The sequence below is a fragment of the Oncorhynchus mykiss genome, chromosome 24 (genome assembly GCF_057628025.1).
Source record: "Oncorhynchus mykiss isolate SJ-2025 chromosome 24, ASM5762802v1, whole genome shotgun sequence".
NCBI lineage: Eukaryota > Metazoa > Chordata > Actinopteri > Salmoniformes > Salmonidae > Oncorhynchus > Oncorhynchus mykiss.
In genome coordinates, this window is record NC_143045.1 from 46142872 (window position 1) to 46169409 (window position 26538).

Here is a 26538-nt window from a genome sequence, read left to right on the forward strand (position 1 = left end):
TACACATGTTAGTGGATCATATACACATTACACATGTTAGTGGAGCATATACACATTACACATGTTAGTGGATTATATGCACAATACACATGTTAGTGGATCATATACACATTACCCATGTTAGTGGATCATATACACATTACACATGTTAGTGGATCATATACAGATTCCACATGTTAGTGGATCATATACAGATTACACATGTTAGTGGATCATATACAGATTACACATGTTAGTGGATCATATACACATTACACATGTTAGTGGATCATATACACATTACACATGTTAGTGGATCATATACACATTACACATGTTAGTGGATCATATACACATTACACATGTTAGTGGAGCATATACACATTACACATGTTAGTGGAGCATATACACATTACACATGTTAGTGGATCATATACACATTACACATGTTAGTGGATCATATACACATTACACATGTTAGTGGAGCATATAAACATTACACATGTTAGTGGATCATATACAGATTACACATGTTAGTGGAGCATATACAGATTACACATGTTAGTGGATCATATACAGATTCCACATGTTAGTGGATCATATACAGATTACACATGTTAGTGGATCATATACAGATTACACATGTTAGTGGATCATATACACATTACACATGTTAGTGGATCATATACACATTACACATGTTAGTGGATCATATACACATTACACATGTTAGTGGATCATATACAGATTCCACATGTTAGTGGATCATATACAGATTACACATGTTAGTGGATCATATACACATTACACATGTTAGTGGATCATATACACATTACACATGTTAGTGGAGCATATACACATTACACATGTTAGTGGATCATATACAGATTACACATGTTAGTGGATCATATACACATTACACATGTTAGTGGATCATATACACATTACACATGTTAGTGGAGCATAAAAACATTACACATGTTAGTGGATCATTTACAGATTACACATGTTAGTGGATCATATACACATTACACACGTTAGTGGATCATATACACATTACACACGTTAGTGGAGCATATACACATTACAAATGTTAGTGGATCATATACACATTACACATGTTAGTGGATCATATACACATTACACATGTTAGTGGATCATATACACATTACACATGTTAGTGGATCATATACAGATTACACATGTTAGTGGATCATATACAGATTACACATGTTAGTGGAGCATATAAACATTACACATGTTAGTGGATCATATACAGATTACACATGTTAGTGGATCATATACACATTACACACGTTAGTGGATCATATACACATTACACATGTTAGTGGAGCATATACACATTACACATGTTAGTGGATCATATACACATTACACATGTTAGTGGATCATATACACATTACACATGTTAGTGGATCATATACAGATTACACATGTTAGTGGATCACATACACATTACACACGTTAGTGGATCATATACACATTACACATGTTAGTGGATCATATACACATGTTAGTGGATCATATACAGATTACACATGTTAGTGGAGCATATAAACATTACACATGTTAGTGGATCATATACAGATTACACATGTTAGTGGATCATATACACATTACACACGTTAGTGGATCATATACACATTACACATGTTAGTGGAGCATATACACATTACACATGTTAGTGGATCATATACACATTACACATGTTAGTGGATCATATACACATTACACATGTTAGTGGATCATATACAGATTACACATGTTAGTGGATCATATACACATTACACACGTTAGTGGATCATATACACATTACACATGTTAGTGGATCATATACACATGTTAGTGGATCATATACAGATTACACATGTTAGTGGATCATATACACATTACACATGTTAGTGGATCATATACAGATTACACATGTTAGTGGATCATATACACATTACACACGTTAGTGGATCATATACACATTACACATGTTAGTGGAGCATATACACATTACACATGTTAGTGGATCATATACACATTACACATGTTAGTGGATCATATACACATTACACATGTTAGTGGATCATATACAGATTACACATGTTAGTGGATCATATACACATTACACATGTTAGTGGATCATATACACACTACACATGTTAGTGGATCATATACACATTACACATGTTAGTGGATCATATACACATTACACATGTTAGTGGATCATATACAGATTACACATGTTAGTGGATCATATACACATTACACATGTTAGTGGATCATATACAGATTACACATGTTAGTGGATCATATACAGATTACACATGTTAGTGGATCATATACACATTACACATGTTAGTGGATCATATACACATTACACATGTTAGTGGATCATATACACATTACACATGTTAGTGGATCATATACAGATTACACATGTTAGTGGATCATATACACATTACACATGTTAGTGGAGCATATAGACATTACACATGTTAGTGGATCATATACAGATTACACATGTTAGTGGATCATATACACATTACACATGTTAGTGGATCATATACAGATTACACATGTTAGTGGATCATATACAGATTACACATGTTAGTGGATCATATACACATTACACATGTTAGTGGATCATATACACATTACACATGTTAGTGGATCATATACACATTACACATGTTAGTGGATCATATACACATTACACATGTTAGTGGATCATATACAGATTACACATGTTAGTGGATCATATACACATTACACATGTTAGTGGAGCATATAGACATTACACATGTTAGTGGATCATATACAGATTACACATGTTAGTGGATCATATACAGATTACACATGTTAGTGGATCATATACACATGTTAGTGGAGCATATACACATGTTAGTGGATCATATACACATTACACACGTTAGTGGATCATATACACATTACACACGTTAGTGGATCATATACACATTACACACGTTAGTGGATCATATACACATTACACACGTTAGTGGATCATATACACATTACACACGTTAGTGGATCATATACACATTACACATGTTAGTGGATCATATACACATTACACACGTTAGTGGATCATATACACATTACACACGTTAGTGGATCATATACACATTACACATGTTAGTGGATCATATACACATGTTAGTGGATCATATACAGATTACACATGTTAGTGGATCATATACACATTACACATGTTAGTGGATCATATACAGATTACACATGTTAGTGGATCATATACACATTACACATGTTAGTGGATCATATACACATTACACATGTTAGTGGATCATATACACATTACACATGTTAGTGGATCATATACACATTACACACGTTAGTGGATCATATACACATTACACATGTTAGTGGATCATATACACATGTTAGTGGATCATATACAGATTACACATGTTAGTGGATCATATACACATTACACATGTTAGTGGATCATATACAGATTACACATGTTAGTGGATCATATACACATTACACACGTTAGTGGATCATATACACATTACACACGTTAGTGGAGCATATACACATTACACATGTTAGTGGATCATATACACATTACACATGTTAGTGGATCATATACAGATTACACATGTTAGTGGATCATATACACATTACACATGTTAGTCTCTCCTTCACCCTCTTTCTGTCTGTCTGTCTGTCTGTCTGTCTGTCTGTCTGTCTGTCTGTCTGTCTGTCTGTCTGTCTGTCTGTCTGTCTGTCTGTCTGTCTGTCTGTCTGTCTGTCTGTCTGTCTGTCTGTCTGTCTGTGTCAGAGTTAATTTGCGTTCTATCCACTGTATATCAAGTTAAATCTAGGATTAAACAGACAGACATCACACAGCTATGTGATCCTTCCACTTGAGTAAGAAGAGAGAGAGAGACAGACAGAGAGACAGGGAGAGACAGAGAGAGAGAGAGACAGAGGGGGAGAATGAGAGAGAGAGAGAGAGAGAGAGAGAGAGAGAGAGAGAGAGAGAGAGAGAGAAAGAGAGAGAGAGAGATAAAAAAATAGAGATATACTGTGTAGTGGAACTGGGATAATGTGTGGTGGGACAGGTTAGTTTATATAGACATGGATCTGAGTTGGGATTCAGGTTAGTTTATATAGGCATGGATCTGTGTTGGGATTCAGGTTAGTTTATATAGACATGGATCTGAGTTGGGATTCAGGTTAGTTTATATAGACATGGATCTGAGTTGTGATTCAGGTTAGTTTATATAGACATGGATCTGAGTTGGGATTCAGGTTAGTTTATATAGACATGGATCTGAGTTGGGATTCAGGTTAGTTTATATAGACAGGGATCTGAGTTGGGATTCAGGTTAGTTTATATAGACATGGATCTGAGTTGGGATTCAGGTTAGTTTATATAGACATGGATCTGAGTTGGGATTCAGTTAGTTTATATAGACATGGATCTGAGTTGGGATTCAGGTTAGTTTATATAGACATGGATCTGAGTTGGGATTCAGGTTAGTTTATATGGATTTCTGCTGACCTGTGGTCTGGTGCGGAGCAGCTCCTGGTGTTTCAGTCTCAACCTCTCCTTCTCCATCTGCAGCTGCTGGAGCTTTATCTGGTTGCTGCCCCCCATGACTCCTCCACTTTGGGGGCTGGAAGGCAGCTGGCTCCCCTGCTTACCAGGAGCACTCTGGGTGATACGCTGCTGGTTCAGGCCTCCAGAGGGAGAGAGGGGTGAGAGGTTAATTATCAGATTTTACAACACACAAATCATCCAGCATTGTTGGTGTACTGTGTATTTGATGTACTGTGTATTTGGTGTAATGTGTATTAGGTGTATTTGGTGTACTGTGTATTAGGTGTACTGTGTATACTGTTGACTGTGTATATGATGTACTGTGTATTTGATGTAATGTGTATTAGGTGTATTTGGTGTACTGTGCATTTGGTGTACTGTGTATACGGTGTACTGTGTATATGATGTACTGTGTATTAGGTGTATTTGATGTACTGTGTATTAGGTGTAATGTGTATAGGTGTATTTGATGTACTGTGTATTTGGTGTAATGTGTATAGGTGTATTTGATGTACTGTGTATTTGGTGTAATGTGTATAGGTGTATTTGATGTACTGTGTATTAGGTGTAATGTGTATTAGGTGTATTTGATGTACTGTGTATCAGGTGTATTTGATGTACTGTGTATTTGGTGTAATGTGTATAGGTGTATTTGATGTACTGTGTATTTGGTGTAATGTGTATAGGTGTATTTGATGTACTGTGTATACGGTGTACTGTGTATATGATGTACTGTGTATTAGGTGTATTTGATGTACTGTGTATTTGGTGTAATGTGTATAGGTGTATTTGATGTACTGTGTATTTGGTGTAATGTGTATAGGTGTATTTGATGTACTGTGTATTAGGTGTAATGTGTATTAGGTGTATTTGATGTACTGTGTATCAGGTGTATTGTGTATTAGGTGTATTTGATGTACTGTGTATTTGGTGTACTGTGTATACGGTGTACTGTGTATATGATGTATTTGTATTATGTATGCTACAGTCAGCCATGACCATTCTCTACACACTACCATTCATTCCTACAACCAAGTTACAATCAAAGTGAAACTATTACATCTTGTGCATTGGACTCTCTTTTGCAGAAATGGTGTCTGTCTGTCTGTCTGTCTGTCTGCCTGTCTGTCTGCCTGTCTGTCTGCATGTCTGTCTGTCTGCCTGTCTGTGTACTGTGAGTGTTTAGGTGTGTCCCACATGCCTATGCACCACGGTGAAAAGTAGTGCACTTTATAGGGAATAGGGTGCAATTTGCCATTTCAAGCCTTTGTGTTCTAGTGTTGAGCCAATGAGAGGGAAAGAAGCCCCAACACAACGCAACACAAGTCTTCCACAACGTAAAAAATAAATACAAATAAATAAAACTACAAAAACAAATAATAAGAAGAAATAAAGAAAACAAATGTATAAAAAAAATAATATACAAATATATTAAAATGTTAATTTAAAATGGCATTCCACAACGCATCTCAAAGTCTTTCCAGAACAGATCACAAGTCTTCCACAACGCATCAATCAAACAGTGAATCGCCTCCTCTTTCTGACTCGCAGACAGGCAGACAGACAGGCAGGCAGGCAGACAGACAGACAGACAGACAGACAGAGAGGCAGACTCTGTTAGTTTACTACATTGTTGCAGTGTGAATTACTCATAAGGACACACATGCACACAGACACGCACACAAACACACACTCTACGAAGGGTGTGCCAGCTGAGAACTATTAAAATGATCTGCAGCTTTCTGTTCTTTGAAGGTTAGGTCAATATTTGTCAGCTGTCAATTTAACAGGGAGGTTATTGCCAGGGTGTTGCATGTCCAGGGTGTTGCACATCCTGGGTTGAGATAAGAAAAAAGAATGACACAACTACATGTGATAGAAAGGGTTAGGAACATGTGATAGAAAGGTCATATGATCAATATGAAAAGGTCAATGGTGAGAAAAAAAGACAAACTGGTCCTTATCAGAAGTGTCTGGTCAGTCACATCTGGGTATTGGATTAGTGTCTGGTCAGTCACATCTGAGTATTGGATTAGTGTCTGGTCAGTCACATCTGGGTATTGGATTAGTGTCTGGTCAGTCACATCTAGGTATTGGATTAGTGTCTGGTCGGTCACATCTGGGTATTGGATTAGTGTCTGGTCAGTCACATCTGGGTATTGGATTAGTGTCTGGTCAGTCACATCTAGGTATTGGATTAGTGTCTGGTCGGTCACATCTGGGTATTGGATTAGTGTCTGGTCAGTCACATCTGGGTATTGGATTAGTGTCTGGTCGGTCACATCTGGGTATTGGATTAGTGTCTGGTCGGTCACATCTGGGTATTGGATTAGTGTCTGGTCAGTCACATCTAGGTATTGGATTAGTGTCTGGTCGGTCACATCTGGGTATTGGATTAGTGTCTGGTCAGTCACATCTGGGTATTGGATTAGTGTCTGGTCAGTCACATCTGGGTATTGGATTAGTGTCTGGTCAGTCACATCTGGGTATTGGATTAGTGTCTGGTCAGTCACATCTAGGTATTGGATTAGTGTCTGGTCGGTCACATCTGGGTATTGGATTAGTGTCTGGTCGGTCACATCTGGGTATTGGATTACTGTCTGGTCAGTCACATCTAGGTATTGGATTAGTGTCTGGTCGGTCACATCTGGGTATTGGATTACTGTCTGGTCAGTCACATCTGGGTATTGGATTAGTGTCTGGTCGGTCACATCTGGGTATTGGATTAGTGTCTGGTCAGTCACATCTAGGTATTGGATTAGTGTCTGGTCAGTCACATCTAGGTATTGGATTAGTGTCTGGTCAGTCACATCTGGGTATTGGATTAGTGTCTGGTCGGTCACATCTGGGTATTGGATTAGTGTCTGGTCGGTCACATCTAGGTATTGGATTAGTGTCTGGTCGGTCACATCTAGGTATTGGATTAGTGTCTGGTCGGTCACAACTGGGTATTGGATTAGTGTCTGGTCAGTCACATCTAGGTATTGGATTAGTGTCTGGTCGGTCACATCTGGGTATTGGATTAGTGTCTGGTCAGTCACATCTGGGTATTGGATTAGTGTCTGGTCAGTCACATCTGGGTATTGGATTAGTGTCTGGTCAGTCACATCTAGGTATTGGATTAGTGTCTGGTCAGTCACATCTGGGTATTGGATTAGTGTCTGGTCGGTCACATCTGGGTATTGGATTACTGTCTGGTCAATCACATCTGGGTATTGGATTAGTGTCTGGTCGGTCACATCTGGGTATTGGATTAGTGTCTGGTCAGTCACATCTAGGTATTGGATTAGTGTCTGGTCAGTCACATCTAGATATTGGATTAGTGTCTGGTCAGTCACATCTGGGTATTGGATTAGTGTCTGGTCGGTCACATCTAGGTATTGGATTAGTGTCTGGTCAGTCACATCTAGGTATTGGATTAGTGTCTGGTCAGTCACATCTGGGTATTGGATTAGTGTCTGGTCGGTCACATCTGGGTATTGGATTAGTGTCTGGTCAGTCACATCTGGGTTTTGGATTAGTGTCTGGTCAGTCACATCTGGGTATTGAATTAGTGTCTGGTCAGTCACATCTGGGTATTGAATTAGTGTCTGGTCAGTCACATCTGGGTTTTGGATTAGTGTCTGGTCGGTCACATCTGGGTATTGGATTAGTGTCTGGTCAGTCACATCTGGGTATTGGATTAGTGTCTGGTCAGTCACATCTGGGTTTTGGATTAGTGTCTGGTCAGTCACATCTGGGTATTGAATTAGTGTCTGGACAGTCACATCTAGGTATTGGATTAGTGTCTGGTCGGTCACATCTGGGTATTGGATTAGTGTCTGGTCAGTCACATCTGGGTATTGGATTAGTGTCTGGTCGGTCACATCTGGGTATTGGATTAGTGTCTGGTCAGTCACATCTAGGTATTGGATTAGTGTCTGGTCAGTCACATCTGGGTATTGGATTAGTGTCTGGTCGGTCACATCTGGGTATTGGATTAGTGTCTGGTCGGTCACATCTGGGTATTGGATTAGTGTCTGGTCAGTCACATCTGGGTATTGGATTAGTGTCTGGTCGGTCACATCTGGGTATTGGATTAGTGTCTGGTCGGTCACATCTGGGTATTGGATTAGTGTCTGGTCAGTCACATCTGGGTATTGGATTAGTGTCTGGTCGGTCACATCTGGGTATTGGATTAGTGTCTGGTCAGTCACATCTAGGTATTGGATTAGTGTCTGGTCAGTCACATCTGGTTATTGGATTAGTGTCTGGTCAGTCACATCTAGGTATTGGATTAGTGTCTGGTCAGTCACATCTGGGTATTGGATTAGTGTCTGGTCAGTCACATCTGGGTATTGGATTAGTGTCTGGTCGGTCACATCTAGGTATTGGATTAGTGTCTGGTCAGTCACATCTGGGTATTGGATTAGTGTCTGGTCAGTCACATCTGGGTATTGGATTAGTGTCTGGTCGGTCACATCTAGGTATTGGATTAGTGTCTGGTCAGTCACATCTGGGTATTGGATTAGTGTCTGGTCAGTCACATCTGGGTATTGGATTAGTGTCTGGTCGGTCACATCTAGGTATTGGATTAGTGTCTGGTCGGTCACATCTGGGTATTGGATTAGTGTCTGGTCGGTCACATCTGGGTATTGGATTAGTGTCTGGTCGGTCACATCTGGGTATTGGATTAGTGTCTGGTCAGTCACATCTGGGTATTGGATTAGTGTCTGGTCGGTCACATCTGGGTATTGGATTAGTGTCTGGTCAGTCACATCTGGGTATTGGATTACTGTCTGGTCAATCACATCTGGGTATTGGATTAGTGTCTGGTCGGTCACATCTGGGTATTGGATTAGTGTCTGGTCAGTCACATCTGGGTATTGGATTAGTGTCTGGTCGGTCACATCTGGGTATTGGATTAGTGTCTGGTCGGTCACATCTGGGTATTGGATTAGTGTCTGGTCGGTCACATCTGGGTATTGGATTAGTGTCTGGTCTGTGTTCATTCAGTATTGTTCTAATTGTCATTATTACAAATAAATACAAAACAATTGTCAGATTAATCTGTATCGGCTTTTTTTGGTCCTCTAATAATCGGTAAAGTTATCGGCGTTGAAAAATCATAATCGGTCCACCTCTAGTACATACACACCAGGTACATACACACCAGGTACATACACACCAGGTACATACACACCAGGTACATACACACCAGGTACATACACACCAGGTACATACACACCGGGTACATACACACCGGGTACATATACACCGGGTACATACACACCAGGTACATACACACCAGGTACATACACACCGGGTACATATACACCAGGTACATACACACCGGGTACATATACACCAGGTACATACACACCGGGTACATACACACCGGGTACATATACACCAGGTACATACACACCAGGTACATACACACCAGGTACATACACACCGGGTACATACACACCAGGTACATACACACCAGGTACATACACACCAGGTACATACACACCGGGTACATATACACCAGGTACATATACACCAGGTACATACACACCAGGTACATACACACCAGGTACATACACACCGGGTACATATACACCAGGTACATACACACCGGGTACATACACACCAGGTACATACACACCAGGTACATACACACCAGGTACATACACACCAGGTACATATACACCAGGTACATACACACCGGGTACATATACACCAGGTACATACACACCGGGTACATACACACCGGGTACATATACACCAGGTACATACACACCAGGTACATACACACCAGGTACATACACACCAGGTACATACACACCGGGTACATATACACCAGGTACATACACACCAGGTACATACACACCAGGTACATACACACCAGGTACATACACACCGGGTACATATACACCAGGTACATACACACCAGGTACATACACACCAGGTACATATACACCAGGTACATATACACCAGGTACATACACACCGGGTACATATACACCAGGTACATACACACCGGGTACATACACACCGGGTACATATACACCAGGTACATACACACCAGGTACATACACACCAGGTACATACACACCAGGTACATATACACCAGGTACATACACACCGGGTACATACACACCAGGTACATATACACCAGGTACATACACACCAGGTACATACACACACACACAGGTACCTTTCACCAGATCACCAGTCCAACGCCAGCCCACCAATGGCTACAGCAGCACTACTGACCTCTCACATGTACAGTCCAAAGGATTAGTTAACGGCTAACTCAGCTGTTGCTGAAACACTAAAATGGCTAACGGCTAGTCCTAACACCAAGACTTAGCCATGGTCCGAGTTCTGGACTATAGGGTTAGCTGTGTGTGTTGCCCAAACCACTCCGAACAGGATTAACTATATGGAATCCCTTGGAAATGACTTGAAAATGGGTCTCCTGTAAAACGTGTTGTTGTTATTGCTGCAACCTTTCTTCTCCCAGACTCTGTAAAGTCCTGTAGTAGCAGTGAACCCAGAGAAGAAGTTGAAATGTGATTAGAAAGATGGCATAGTCTGACTCGTCACTGGATATTGAATTAAAGTGAGTTTACTCATGAGTCCAGCATGAACTACGGGCTAACCTAAAAAACTACTAAACTCTATTACCAAGACAGTCGTGAAGAGGGCACAACAACGCATTTTCCCCCTCAGGAGAGGTTTTGGCATGGGACCCAGATCCTCAAAAAGTTCTACAGCTGCACCATCGAGAGCATCCTGCCCGGTTGCATCACCGCCTGGTATGGCAACTGCTCGGCCTCCGACCGTAAGGCACTTCAGAGGGTAGTGCGAACGGCCCAGTACATTACTGGGGCCAAGCTTCCTGCCATCCAGGACCTCTATACCAGGTGGTGTCAGAGGAAGGCCCTAAACATTGTCAAAGACCCCAGCCACCCCAGTCATTGACTGTTCTCTCCTCTACCGCACGGCAAGCAGTACCCTGAGCACCAAGTCTAGGACCAAAAGGCTCCTTGACAGCTTCTATCCCCCAGACATAAGACTCTCGAACAGCTAATCAAATGGCCACCAGACTATTTGCATTGACCCCCCCCCCCTCCTTAGTTTTTACACTGCTGTTACTATCTGTTTATGATGTACTCATAGTCACTTTACCCAACCTACATGTACACTGCTGTTACTATCTGTTTATGATGTACCCCAACCTACATGTACACTGCTGTTACTATCTGTTTATGATGTACTCATAGTCCCTTTACCCAACCTACATGTACACTGCTGTTACTATCTGTTTATGATGTACCCCAACCTACATGTACAATGCTGTTACTATCTGTTTATGATGTACCCCAACCTACATGTACAATGCTGTTACTATCTGTTTATGATGTACCCCAACCTACATGTACACTGCTGTTACTATCTGTTTATGATGTACTCATAGTCCCTTTACCCAACCTACATGTACACTGCTGTTACTATCTGTTTATGATGTACCCCAACCTACATGTACAATGACTCAGTACCCCCTGAATAAAGCCTAATTATTGTTATTTTATTGTGAAACTTTTTATTATTGTGTAACTTTATTTACTTTAGTTTATTTAGTAAATATTTTCTTAACTGCATTGTTGGTTAAGGTCTTGTAAGTAAGCATTTCACTGTGAGGTCTACTACACCTGTTGTATTCAGCATTTCACTGTAAGGTCTACTACACCTGTTGTATTCAGCATTTCACTGTGAGGTCTACTACACCTGTTGTATTCAGCATTTCACTGTGAGGTCTACTACACCTGTTGTATTCAGCATTTCACTGTGAGGTCTACTACACCTGTTGTATTCAGCATTTCACTGTCAGGTCTACTACACCTGTTGTATTCAGCATTTCACTGTGAGGTCTACTACACCTGTTGTATTCAGCATTTCACTGTAAGGTCTACTACACCTGTTGTATTCAGCATTTCACTGTAAGGTCTACTACACCTGTTGTATTCAGCATTTCACTGTGAGGTCTACTACACCTGTTGTATTCAGCATTTCACTGTAAGGTCTACTACACCTGTTGTATTCAGCATTTCACTGTAAGGTCTACTACACCTGTTGTATTCAGCATTTCACTGTAAGGTGTACTACACCTGTTGTATTCAGCATTTCACTGTAAGGTCTACTACACCTGTTGTATTCATCATTTCACTGTAAGGTCTACTACACCTGTGATATTCAGCATTTCACTGTAAGGTCTACTACACCTGTTGTATTCAGCATTTCACTGTGAGGTCTACTACACCTGTTGTATTCAGCATTTCACTGTGAGGTCTACTACACCTGTTGTAGTCAGCATTTCACTGTAAGGTCTACTACACCTGTTGTATTCAGCATTTCACTGTGAGGTCTACTACACCTGTTGTATTCAGCATTTCACTGTGAGGTCTACTACACCTGTTGTATTCAGCATTTCACAGTGAGGTCTACTACACCTGTTGTATTCAGCATTTCACTGTAAGGTCTACTACACCTGTTGTATTCAGCATTTCACTGTGAGGTCTACTACACCTGTTGTATTCAGCATTTCACTGTAAGGTCTACTACACCTGTTGTATTCAGCATTTCACTGTGAGGTCTACTACACCTGTTGTATTCAGCATTTCACTGTAAGGTCTACTACACCTGTTGTATTCAGCATTTCACTGTAAGGTCTACTACACCTGTTGTATTCAGCATTTCACTGTAAGGTCTACTACACCTGTTGTATTCAGCATTTCAATGTAAGGTCTACTACACCTGTTGTATTCAGCATTTCACTGTAAGGTCTACTACACCTGTTGTATTCAGCATTTCACTGTAAGGTCTACTACACCTGTTGTATTCAGCATTTCACTGTGAGGTCTACTACACCTGTTGTATTCAGCATTTCACTGTGAGGTCTACTACACCTGTTGTATTCAGCATTTTACTGTAAGGTCTACTACACCTGTTGTATTCAGCATTTCACTGTGAGGTCTACTACACCTGTTGTATTCAGCATTTTACTGTAAGGTCTACTACACCTGTTGTATTCAGCATTTCACTGTGAGGTCTACTACACCTGTTGTATTCAGCATTTCACTGTGAGGTCTACTACACCTGTTGTATTCAGTATTTCACTGTGAGGTCTACTACACCTGTTGTATTCAGCATTTCACTGTAAAGTGTTACATGACAGGCTGAGAGGTGAATATGACAGGCTGAGAGGTGAATATGACAGGCTGAGAGGTGAATATGACAGGCTGAGAGGTGAACATGACAGACTGAGAGGTGAATATGACAGGCTGAGAGGTGAACATGACAGACTGAGAGGTGAATATGACAGGCTGAGAGGTGAACATGACAGGCTGAGAGGTGAATATGACAGAACTGAGAGGTGAACTTGACAGACTGAGAGGTGAACATGACAGGCTGAGAGGTGAATATGACAGGCTGAGAGGTGAACATGACAGGCTGAGAGGTGAATATGACAGGCTGAGAGGTGAATATGACAGGCTGAGAGGTGAACATGACAGGCTGAGAGGTGAATATGACAGACTGAGAGGTGAACATGACAGGCTGAGAGGTGAATATGACAGACTGAGAGGTGAATATGACAGACTGAGAGGTGAACATGACAGGCTGAGAGGTGAATATGACAGGCTGAGAGGTGAATATGACAGACTGAGAGGTGAACATGACAGGCTGAGAGGTGAATATGACAGACTGAGAGGTGAACATGACAGGCTGAGAGGTGAATATGACAGGCTGAGAGGTGAATATGACAGGCTGAGAGGTGAATATGACAGAACTGAGAGGTGAACATGACAGGCTGAGAGGTGAATATGACAGGCTGAGAGGTGAACATGACAGGCTGAGAGGTGAATATGACAGAACTGAGAGGTGAACATGACAGGCTGAGAGGTGAATATGACAGGCTGAGAGGTGAACATGACAGGCTGAGAAGTGAACATGACAGACTGAGAGGTGAACATGACAGAACTGAGAGGTGAACATGACAGGCTGAGAGGTGAATATGACAGGCTGAGAGGTGAATATGACAGGCTGAGAGGTGAATATGACAGGCTGAGAGGTGAATATGACAGAACTGAGAGATGAACATGACAGAACTGAGAGGTGAATATGACAGAACTGAGAGATGAATATGACAGAACTGAGAGGTGAATATGACAGGCTGAGAGGTGAACATGACAGAACTGAGAGGTGAATATGACAGAAGTGAGAGGTGAACATGACAGGCTGAGAGGTGAACATGACAGAACTGAGAGGTGAATATGACAGAAGTGAGAAGTGAACATGACAGGCTGAGAGGTGAACATGACAGAACTGAGAGGTGAATATGACAGAAGTGAGAGGTGAATATGACAGGCTGAGAGGTGAACATGACAGAACTGAGAGGTGAATATGACAGGCTGAGAGGTGAACATGACAGACTGAGAGGTGAATATGACAGAACTGAGAAGTGAACATGACAGAACTGAGAGGTGAACATGACAGAACTGAGAGGTGAACATGACAGAACTGAGAGGTGAATATGACAGGCTGAGAGGTGAACATGACAGAACTGAGAGGTGAATATGACAGAACTGAGAGGTGAATATGACAGAACTGAGAGGTGAATATGACAGGCTGAGAGATGAACATGACAGAACTGAGAGATGAACATGACAGACTGAGAGGTGAATATGACAGGCTGAGAGGTGAACATGACAGAACTGAGAGGTGAACATGACAGACAGAGGTGAACATGACAGACAGAGGTGAACATGACAGACTGAGAGGTGAACATGACAGGCTGAGAGGTGAACATGACAGGCTGAGAGGTGAACATGACAGACAGAGGTGAACATGACAGACAGAGGTGAACATGACAGACTGAGAGGTGAATATGACAGGCTGAGAGGTGAACATGACAGGCTGAGAGGTGAACATGACAGGCTGAGAGGTGAACATGACAGGCTGAGAGGTGAATATGACAGGCTGAGAGGTGAACATGACAGGCTGAGAGGTGAATATGACAGAACTGAGAGGTGAACATGACAGGCTGAGAGGTGAATATGACAGGCTGAGAGGTGAATATGACAGGCTGAGAGGTGAACATGACAGGCTGAGAGGTGAATATGACAGGCTGAGAGGTGAACATGACAGGCTGAGAAGTGAATATGACAGAACTGAGAGGTGAACATGACAGACTGAGAGGTGAATATGACAGACTGAGAGGTGAATATGACAGACTGAGAGGTGAACATGACAGAACTGAGAGGTGTGTGTTATCTCACTGTAGCACGGCTCCAGGCGTGGGTCGAGCCAGGAGGTGGTTTTGTTCTTGTGGTTGATGTAGTAGATCTCTCCCTCAGAGGTGCCGGCCTGTTCCCAGCCGTCAGGGAGAGGACCTGAGAGAGACAGGCACATACACAGGGAGATTAGGCTGCGGCTGGGCAGGCAGGGTGTGTGTGGTGATTCTGCTAAGGCATACTGTCTGTGCAGCGTGTGGAAACAGAAGGAGGGATGTAGAGTGATACTGAATAGATCCGCAACAGCTAGTTCCAGGAAACCCACCAATAAAGACAGAAAGTCATCTGGATGGGTGTGTTCAACTATGAGCAGCCAATAAGGGGTCCAAACAATATGTCACCATCAGACCAAATAGAGATGATTAGAAGCTCAAATAACAACCGTTATTGAATGAATAAAGTCACAGATTTTAAATTAATATACAGATTATTCGATTTGAGCCGTCTCAGTTGATTCACTAACATGACTCTAGTCAGTGAGCTGTCTCAGTTGATTCACTAACATGACTCTAGTCAGTGAGCCGTCTCAGTTGGTTCACTAACATGACTCTAGTCAGTGAGCTGTCTCAGTTGGGTCACTAACATGACTCTAGTCAGTGAGTCGTCTCAGTTGGTTCACTAACATGACTCTAGTCAGTGAGCCGTCTCAGTTGGGTAACTAACATGACTCTAGTCAGTGAGCCGTCTCAGTTGGGTCACTAACATGACTCTAGTCAGTGAGTCGTCTCAGTTGGGTCACTAACATGACTCTAGTCAGTGAGCCGTCTCAGTTGGGTCACTAACATGACTCTAGTCAGTGAGCCGTCTCAGTTGATTCACTAACATGACTCTAGTCAGTGAGCTGTCTCAGTTGATTCACTAACATGACTCTAGTCAGTGAGCCGTCTCAGTTGGTTCACTAACATGACTCTAGTCAGTGAGCTGTCTCAGTTGATTCACTAACATGACTCTAGTCAGTGAGCTGTCTCAGTTGATTCACTAACATGACTCTAGTCAGTGAGCCGTCTCAGTTAATTCACTAACATGACTCTATTCAGTGAGCTGTCTCAGTTGGTTCACTAACATGACTCTAGTCAGTGAGCCGTCTCAGTTGATTCACTAACATGACTCTAGTCAGAGAGCTGTCTCAGTTGGGTCACTAACATGACTCTAGTCAGTGAGCCGTCTCAGTTGGGTCACTAACATGACTCTAGTCAGTGAGCCGTCTCAGTTAATTCACTAACATGACTCTAGTCAGAGAGCTGTCTCAGTTGATTCACTAACATGACTCTAGTCAGTGAGCTGTCTCAGTTGGTTCACTAACATGACTCTAGTCAGTGAGCCGTCTCAGTTGGTTCACTAACATGACTCTAGTCAGTGGGCTGTCTCAGTTGGGTCACTAACATGACTCTAGTCAGTGGGCTGTCTCAGTTGGGTCACTAACATGACTCTAGTCAGTGAGCCGTCTCAGTTAATTCACTAACATGACTCTAGTCAGTGAGCTGTCTCAGTTGGTTCACTAACATGACTGTAGTCAGTGAGCCGTCTCAGTTGATTCACTAACATGACTCTAGTCAGAGAGCTGTCTCAGTTGGGTCACTAACATGACTCTAGTCAGTGAGCCGTCTCAGTTGGTTCACTAACATGACTCTAGTCAGTGAGCCGTCTCAGTTGGGTCACTAACATGACTCTAGTCAGTGAGCCGTCTCAGTTGGGTCACTAACATGACTCTAGTCAGTGAGCCGTCTCAGTTGGTTCACTAACATGACTCTAGTCAGAGAGCTGTCTCAGTTGATTCACTAACATGACTCTAGTCAGTGAGCTGTCTCAGTTGGTTCACTAACATGACTCTAGTCAGTGGGCTGTCTCAGTTGGGTCACTAACATGACTCTAGTCAGTGGGCTGTCTCAGTTGGGTCACTAACATGACTCTAGTCAGTGAGCCGTCTCAGTTGGTTCACTAACATGACTCTAGTCAGTGGGCTGTCTCAGTTGGGTCACTAACATGACTCTAGTCAGTGGGCTGTCTCAGTTGGGTCACTAACATGACTCTAGTCAGTGGGCTGTCTCAGTTGGGTCACTAACATGACTCTAGTCAGTGAGCCGTCTCAGTTGGTTCACTAACATGACTCTAGTCAGTGAGCTGTCTCAGTTAATTCACTAACATGACTCTAGTCAGAGAGCTGTCTCAGTTAATTCACTAACATGACTCTAGTCAGTGGGCTGTCTCAGTTGGGTCACTAACATGACTCTAGTCAGTGGGCTGTCTCAGTTGGGTAACTAACATGACTCTAGTCAGTGGGCTGTCTCAGATGGGTAACTAACATGACTCTAGTCAGTGGGCTGTCTCAGTTGGGTCACTAACATGACTCTAGTCAGTGAACTGTCTCAGTTGATCCTCAACACTGGGGCCCCACAAGGGTTCCCTCTCCTGTACTCCCTGTTCACCCACGACTGCGTGGCCATGCACGCCTCCAACTCAATCATCAAGTTTGCAGACGACACTACAGTGGTAGGCTTGATTACCAACAACGACGAGACGGCCTACGGGGAGGAGGTGAGGGCACTCGGAGTGTGGTGTCAGGAAAATAACCTCACACTCAACGTCAACAAAACAAAGGAGATGATAGTGGACTTCAGGAAACAGCAGAGGGAGCACCCCCCTATCCACATCAATGGGACAGTAGTGGAGAGGGTGGAGAGTTTTAAGTTCCTCGGCGTACACATCATGGACAAACAAATGGTCCTCCCACACAGACAGCGTAGTGAAGAAGGCACAACAGCACCTCTTCAACCTCAGGAGGCTGAAGAAATTTGGCTTGTCTCACACACTTTTACAGATGCACAATCGACAGCATCCTGTCGGACTGTATCACCGCCTGGTACGGCAACTGCTCCGCCCACAACCGTACGTCTCTCCAGAGTGTATTGACGTCTGCACAACGCATCACCGGGGGCAAACTACCTGCCCTCCAGGACACCTACACCACCCGATGTCACAGGAAGGCCAAAAAGATCATCAAGGACAACAACCACCCGATCCACTGACTGTTCACCCCGCTATCATCCAGAAGGCGAGGTCAGTACAGGTGCATCAAAGCTGGGACCGAGAGACTGAAAAACAGCTTCTATCTCAAGGCCATCAGACTGTTAAACAGCCACCACTAACGTTGAGTATCTGCTGCCAACACACTGACTCAACTCCAGCCACTTTAATAATGGAAAAATGTATGTAATAAATGTATCACTAGTCACTTTAACCAATGCCACTTTTTATAATGTTTACATACCCTACATTACTCATCTCATATGTATATACTGTACTCTATACCATCTACTGCATCTTGCCTATGCCGTTCGGCCATAGCTCATGCATATATTTTTATGTACATTTTCTTATTCATTCCTTTACACTTGTGTGTATAAGGTAATTGTTGTGAAATTGTTAGGTTAGATTACTCGTTGGTTATTACTGCATTGTCGTAACTAGAAGCACAAGCATTTCGCTACACTCGCATTAACATCTGTTAACCATGTGTATGTGAGAAATAAAATTTGATTTGAGTTGAGATGGTTCACTAACATGACTCTAGTCAGTGAGCTGTCTCAGTTGGGTCACTAACATGACTCTAGTCAGTGAGCCGTCTCAGTTGGGTCACTAACATGACTCTAGTCAGTGAGCCGTCTCAGTTGGGTAACTAACATGACTCTAGTCAGTGAGCCGTCTCAGTTGGGTCACTAACATGACTCTAGTCAGTGAGCCGTCTCAGTTGGTTCACTAACATGACTCTAGTCAGTGAGCCGTCTCAGTTGGTTCACTAACATGACTCTAGTCAGTGAGCCGTCTCAGTTGGTTCACTAACATGACTCTAGTCAGTGAGCCGTCTCAGTTGGGTCACTAACATGACTCTAGTCAGTGAGCCGTCTCAGTTGGGTCACTAACATGACTCTAGTCAGTGAGCCGTCTCAGTTGGTTCACTAACATGACTCTAGTCAGAGAGCTGTCTCAGTTGATTCACTAACATGACTCTAGTCAGTGAGCTGTCTCAGTTGGTTCACTAACATGACTCTAGTCAGTGGGCTGTCTCAGTTGGTTCACTAACATGACTCTAGTCAGTGGGCTGTCTCAGTTGGGTCACTAACATGACTCTAGTCAGTGGGCTGTCTCAGTTGGGTCACTAACATGACTCTAGTCAGTGAGCCGTCTCAGTTGGTTCACTAACATGACTCTAGTCAGTGGGCTGTCTCAGTTGGGTCACTAACATGACTCTAGTCAGTGGGCTGTCTCAGTTGGGTCACTAACATGACTCTAGTCAGTGGGCTGTCTCAGTTGGGTCACTAACATGACTCTAGTCAGTGAGCCGTCTCAGTTGGTTCACTAACATGACTCTAGTCAGTGAGCTGTCTCAGTTAATTCACTAACATGACTCTAGTCAGAGAGCTGTCTCAGTTAATTCACTAACATGACTCTAGTCAGTGGGCTGTCTCAGTTGGGTCACTAACATGACTCTAGTCAGTGAGCCGTCTCAGTTGGTTCACTAACATGACTCTAGTCAGTGAGCCGTCTCAGTTGGGTCACTAACATGACTAGTCAGTGAACTGTCTCAGTTGGGTCACTAACATGACTCTAGTCAGTGAGTCGTCTCAGTTGGGTCACTAGCATGACTCTAGTCAGTGAGCCGTCTCAGTTGGTTCACTAACATGACTCTAGTCAGAGAGCTGTCTCAGTTGGGTCACTAACATGACTCTAGTCAGAGAGCTGTCTCAGTTGATTCACTAACATGACTCTAGTCAGAGAGCTGTCTCAGTTGGGTCACTAACATGACTTCTGTCTCTGTCGTCACTGGCAACCAGTTAAACCAGTTAGTTTAATCATAGCACTTGATGGTTTTTGCGACTGCACTTGAAAAAACGTTCTTGAAATTGTCCTGATTGAGTGACCTTCATGTCTTAAAGTAATGATGGACTGTCGTTTCTCTTTGCTTATTTGAGCTGTTCTTGCCATAATATGGACCTGGTCTTTTACCAAATAGGGCTATCTTCTGTATACCACCCCTACCTTGTTACAACACAACTGATTGGCTCAAACACATTAAGAAGGAAAGATATTCAGCAAATTAACTTTTGAGAAGGCACACCTATTAATTGAAATGCATTCCAGGTGACTACCTCATGAAGCTGGTTGAGAGAATGCCAAGAGTGGTGCAAACCTGTCATCAAGGCAAAGGCCAGCTACTTTTAAGAATGTAAAATCTAAAATATATTTGTTTAACACTTTCTTGGTCACTACATGATTCCATGTGTGTTATTTCATAGTCCTGATGTCTTCACTATTATTCTACAATGTAGAAAATAGTAAAAATAATGAAAAAGCCTTGAATGAGTAAGTAAGTGTGTCCAAACTTTTGACTGGTACTGTATATTAAATGAACAAAGAAACCACTGTTGAAACGTTAAAGCTCTGAAAGTGCTTATCATATTGATTTACTAGATACATTTACTTTAATAAACAGTCAAGAAATGTGTCTACAAACAAAACAAGCAGCATAACCTGTTCAGTAGTATAAACAATAGGTCTGGTTGGTAGACAGAACTGCCAATCAATGGACTCCCATCAAACATGTTGGAGAGGGTTAGTCGTGTTCTACCTCTTTCTAACCCCAACTAGGAATAGTCTAGTTCTACCTCTCTCTAACCCCACCTATGAATAGTCTAGTTCTACCTCTCTCTAACCCCACCTATGAATAGTCTAGTTCTACCTCTCTCTAACCCCACCTATGAATAGTCTAGTTCTACCTCTCTCTAACCCCACCTAGGAATAGTCTAGTTCTACCTCTCTCTAACCCCACCTATGAATAGTCTAGTTCTACCTCTCTCTAACCCCACCTATGAATAGTCTAGTTCTACCTCTCTCTAACCCCACCTATGAATAGTCTAGTTCTACCTCTCTCTAACCCCACCTAGGAATAGTCTAGTTCTACCTCTCTCTAACCCCACCTATGAATAGTCTAGTTCTACCTCTCTCTAACCCCACCTATGAATAGTCTAGTTCTACCTCTCTCTAACCCCACCTAGGAATAGTCTAGTTCTACCTCTCTCTAACCCCACCTATGAATAGTCTAGTTCTACCTCTCTCTAACCCCAAATAGGAATAGTCTAGTTCTACCTCTCTCTAACCCCAAATAGGAATAGTCTAGTTCTACCTCTGTCTAACCCCAAATAGGAATAGTCTATTTCTACCTCTCTCTAACCCCACCTAGGAATAGTCTAGTTCTATCTCTCTCTAACCCCAAATAGGAATAGTCTTGTTCTACCTCTCTCTAATCCCACCTAGGAATAGTCTAGTTCTACCTCTCTCTAACCCCACCTATGAATAGTCTAGTTCTACCTCTCTCTAACCCCACCTAGGAATAGTCTAGTTCTACATCTCTCTAACCCCACCTAGGAATAGTCTAGTTCTACCTCTCTCTAACCCCAAATAGGAATAGTCTAGTTCTACCTCTCTCTAACCCCAAATAGGAATAGTCTAGTTCTACCTCTCTCTAACCCCACCCAGGAATAGTCTATTTCTACCTCTCTCTAACCCCAAATAGGAATAGTCTAGTTCTACCTCTCTCTAACCCCACCTATGAATAGTCTAGTTCTACCTCTCTCTAACCCCACCTAGGAAGTCTAGTTATACCTCTTTCTAACCCCACCTAGGAATAGTCTCATTCTACCTCTCTCTTAACCCACCTAGAAATAGTCTCATTCTACCTCTCTCAACCCACCTATGAATAGTCTAGTTCTACCTCTCTCTAACCCCACCTATGAATAGTCGAGTTCCACCTCTCTCTAACCCCACCTAGGAATAGTCTAGTTCTACCTCTCTCTAACTCCACCTATGAATAGTCTAGTTCTACCTCTCTCTAACCCCAAATAGGAATAGTCTAGTTCTACCTCTCTCTAACCCCAAATAGGAATAGTCTAGTTCTACCTCTCTCTAACCCCACCTAGAAATAGTCTCATTCTACCTCTCTCAACCCACCTAGCGCAAATTCCACTAGGACACCAACTGAGACAGCTCACTGACTAGAGTCATGTTAAGATGAAACAGTCAGAGGTCACCAAGTGCAACATAGCTTCAGCGTGTAAATCAGCTAGAAAGATGTGTTGGCATCGAGTAATTGTCTCTGGCCCCCTCTCAGTTAGGGGGAGTGAGGAGCTCTACAGCAGTCTCACAACTCAATCGCTGGTTGAAAACTGTTTTCTGCCCCTCCCAAAAGATAGAATTTGTAGATAATTGGCCCTATTTCTGGGACTCACCCACAAACAGGACCAAGCCTGGCCTGTTGAGGAGTGACGGACTCCATCCTAGCTGGAGGGGTGCTCTCATCTTATCTACCAACATAGACAGGGCTCTAACTCCTCTGGCTCCAAAATGAGATACGGTGCAGGCCAGGCAGCAGGCTGTTAGCCATCCTGCCAGCTTAGTGGAGTCTGCCACTAGCACAGTCAGTGTAGTCAGCTCAGCTATCCCCATTGAGACTGTGTCTGTGCCTCAACCTAGGTTGGGCAAAACTAAACATGGCGGTGTTCGCCTTAGCAATCTCACTAGAATAAAGACCTCCTCCATTCCTGTCATTATTGAAAGAGATCATGATACCTCACATCTCAAAATAGGGCTACTTAATGTTAGATCCCTCACTTCCAAGGCAGTTATAGTCAATGAACTAATCACTGATCATAATCTTGATGTTATTGGCCTGACTGAAACATGGCTTAAGGCTGATGAATTTACTGTGTTAAATGAGGCCTCACCTCCTGGCTACACTAGTGACCATATCCCCCGCGCATCCCGCAAAGGCGGAGGTGCTGCTAACATTTATGATAGCAAATTTCAATTTACAAAAAAGAAAACAAAATGTTTGTCTTTTGATAGCTACTGTTTACAGGCCTCCTGGGCCATATACAGCGTTCCTCATTGAGTTCCCTGAATTCCTATCGGACCTTGTAGTCATAGCGGATCATATTCTAAGTTTTGGTGACTTTAATATTCACATGGAAAAGTCCACAGACCCACTCCAAAAGGCTTTCGGAGCCATCATCGACTCAGTGGGTTTTGTCCAACATTTCTCTGGACCTACTCACTGTCACAGTCATACTCTGGACCTAGTTTTGTCCCATGGAATAAATGTTGTGAATCTTGTGAATGTTTTTCCTCATAATCCTGGACTATCGGACCACCATTTTATTACGTTCGCAATCGCAACAAATAATCTGCTCAGAACCCAACCAAGGAGCATCAAAAGTTGTGCTATAAATTCACAGACAACACAAAGATTCCTTGATGTCCTTCCAGACTCCCTCTGCCTACCCAAGGACGTCAGAGGACAAAAATAAGTTAACCACCTAACTGAGGAACTCAATTAAACCTTGTGCAATACCCTAGATGCAGTTGCACCCCTAAAACCATTTCTCATAAGAAACTAGCTCCCTGGTATACAGAAAATACCCGAGCTCTGAAGCAAGCTTCCAGAAAATTGGAACGGAAATGGCGCCACACCAAACTGGAAGTCTTCCGACTAGCTTGGAAAGACAGTACCGTGCAGTTTCAAAGAGCCCTCACTGCTGCTCGATCATCCTATTTTTACAACTTAATTGAGGATAATAAGAACAATCCGAAATTTATTTTTGATACTTTCGCTAAGCTAACTAAAAAGCAGCATTCTCCAAGAGAGGATGGCTTTCACTTCAGCAGTAATAAATTCATGAACTTCTTTGAGGAAAGATAATGATCATTAGAAAGCAAATTACGGACTCCTCTTTAAATCTGAGTATTCCTCCAAAGCTCAGTTGTCCTGAGTCTGCACAACTCTGCCAGGACCTAGGGAGACACTCAAGTGACTTAGTACTATATCATTTGACACATTGATGAAAATAATCATGGCCTCTAAACCTTCAAGCTGCATACAGGAACCTATTCCAACTAAATTACTGAAAGAGCTGCTTCCTGTGCTTGGCCCTCCTATGTTGAACAAAATAAACGGCTCTCTATCCACCGGATGTGTACCAAACTCACTAAAAGTGGCAGTAATAAAGCCTCTCTTGAAAAAGCCAAACCTTGACCCAGAAAATATAAAAAACTATCAGCCTTTATCGAATCTTCCATTCCTCTCAACATTTTTAGAAAAAGCTGTTGCGCAGCAATTCACTGCCTTTCTGAAGACAAACAATGTATACGAAATGCTTCAGTCTGGTTTTAGACCCCATCATAGCACTGAGACTGCACTTGTGAAGGTGGTAAATGGCCTTTTAATGGCGTCAGACCGAGGCTCTGCATCTGTCCTCGTGCTCCTAGACCTTAGTGCTGCTTTTGATACCACTGATCAACACATTCTTTTGGAGAGATTGGAAAATTGGTCTACACGGACAAGTTCTGGCCTGGTTTAGATCTTATCTGTCGGAAAGATATCAATTTGTCTCTGTGAATGGTTTGTCCTCTGACAAATCAACTGTAAATTCCAGTGTTCCTCAAAGTTCTGTTTTAGGACCACTATTGTTTTCACTATATATTTTACCTCTTGGGGATGTCATTCGAAAACATAATGTTAACTTTCACTGCTATGCGGATGACACACATCTGTACATTTCAATGAAACATGGTGAAGCCCCAAACATTGCAAAAATCAGAAACTTTCTGTCCAAAAGTTACGCAGAAAAATGAATCCATGCTTTTGTTACTTCTAGGTTAGACTACTGCAATGCTCTACTTTCCGGCTACCCGGATAAAGCACTAAATAAACTTCAGTTAGTGCTAAATACGGCTGCTAGAATCCTGACTAGAACCAAATAAATTGATCATATTACTCCAGTGCTAGCCTCCCTACACTGGCTTCCTGTTAAGGAAAGGGCTGATTTCAAGGTTTTACTGCTAACATACAAAGCATTACATGGGCTTTCTTCTACCTATCTTTCCGATTTGGTCCTGCCGTACATACCTACATGTTCGCTACGGTCACAAGACGCAGGCCTCCTTACTGTCCCTAGAATTTCTAAGCAAACAGCTGGAGGCAAGGCTTTCTCCTCTAGAGCTCAATTTTTATGGAATGGTCTGCCTACCCATGTGAGAGACACATACTCGGTCTCAACCTTTAAGTCTTTACTGAAGACTCATCTCTTCAGTGGGTCATATGATTAAGTATAGTCTGGCCCAGGAGTGTGAAGGTGAACGGAAAGGCTCTGGAGCAACGAACCGCCCTTGCTGTCTCTGCCTGGCCAGTTCCCCTCTTTCCACTGGGATTCTCTGCCTCTAACCCTATTACAGGGGCTGAGTCACTGGCTTACTAGGGCTCTTTCATACCGTCCCTAGGAGGGGTGCGTCACTTGAGTGGGTTGAGTCACTGATGTGATCTTCCTGTCTGGGTTGGCGCCCCCCCTTGGGTTGTGCCGTGGCGGAGATCTTTGTGGGCTATACTCGGCCTTGTCTCAGGATGGTAAGTTGGTGGTTGAAGATATCCCTCTAGTGGTGTGGGGGCTGTGGTTTGGCAAAGTGGGTGGGGTTATATCCTTCCTGTTTGGCCCTGTCCGGGGGTGTCATCGGATGGGGCCACAGTGTCTCCTGACCCCTCCTGTCTCAGCCTCCAGTATTTATGCTGCAGTAGTTAATGTGTCGGGG

General features: G+C 42.6%; 1 protein-coding gene across 1 annotated transcript in view; it reads right to left on the minus strand.

Moving 5' to 3' along the window:
- The window catches only part of LOC110503298 (Yes1 associated transcriptional regulator), an 80340-nt gene that overhangs the window by 23480 nt on the left and 30322 nt on the right, over window positions 1–26538 (minus strand). Inside the window, exons 4-5 of the mRNA XM_036961713.2 lie at window positions 15889–16002; window positions 4541–4719 (exon numbers count right to left, since the gene is read on the minus strand). Coding sequence (XP_036817608.2) covers window positions 4541–4719; window positions 15889–16002 — 293 coding nt within the window. The remainder of the gene's footprint in view (window positions 1–4540; window positions 4720–15888; window positions 16003–26538) is intronic.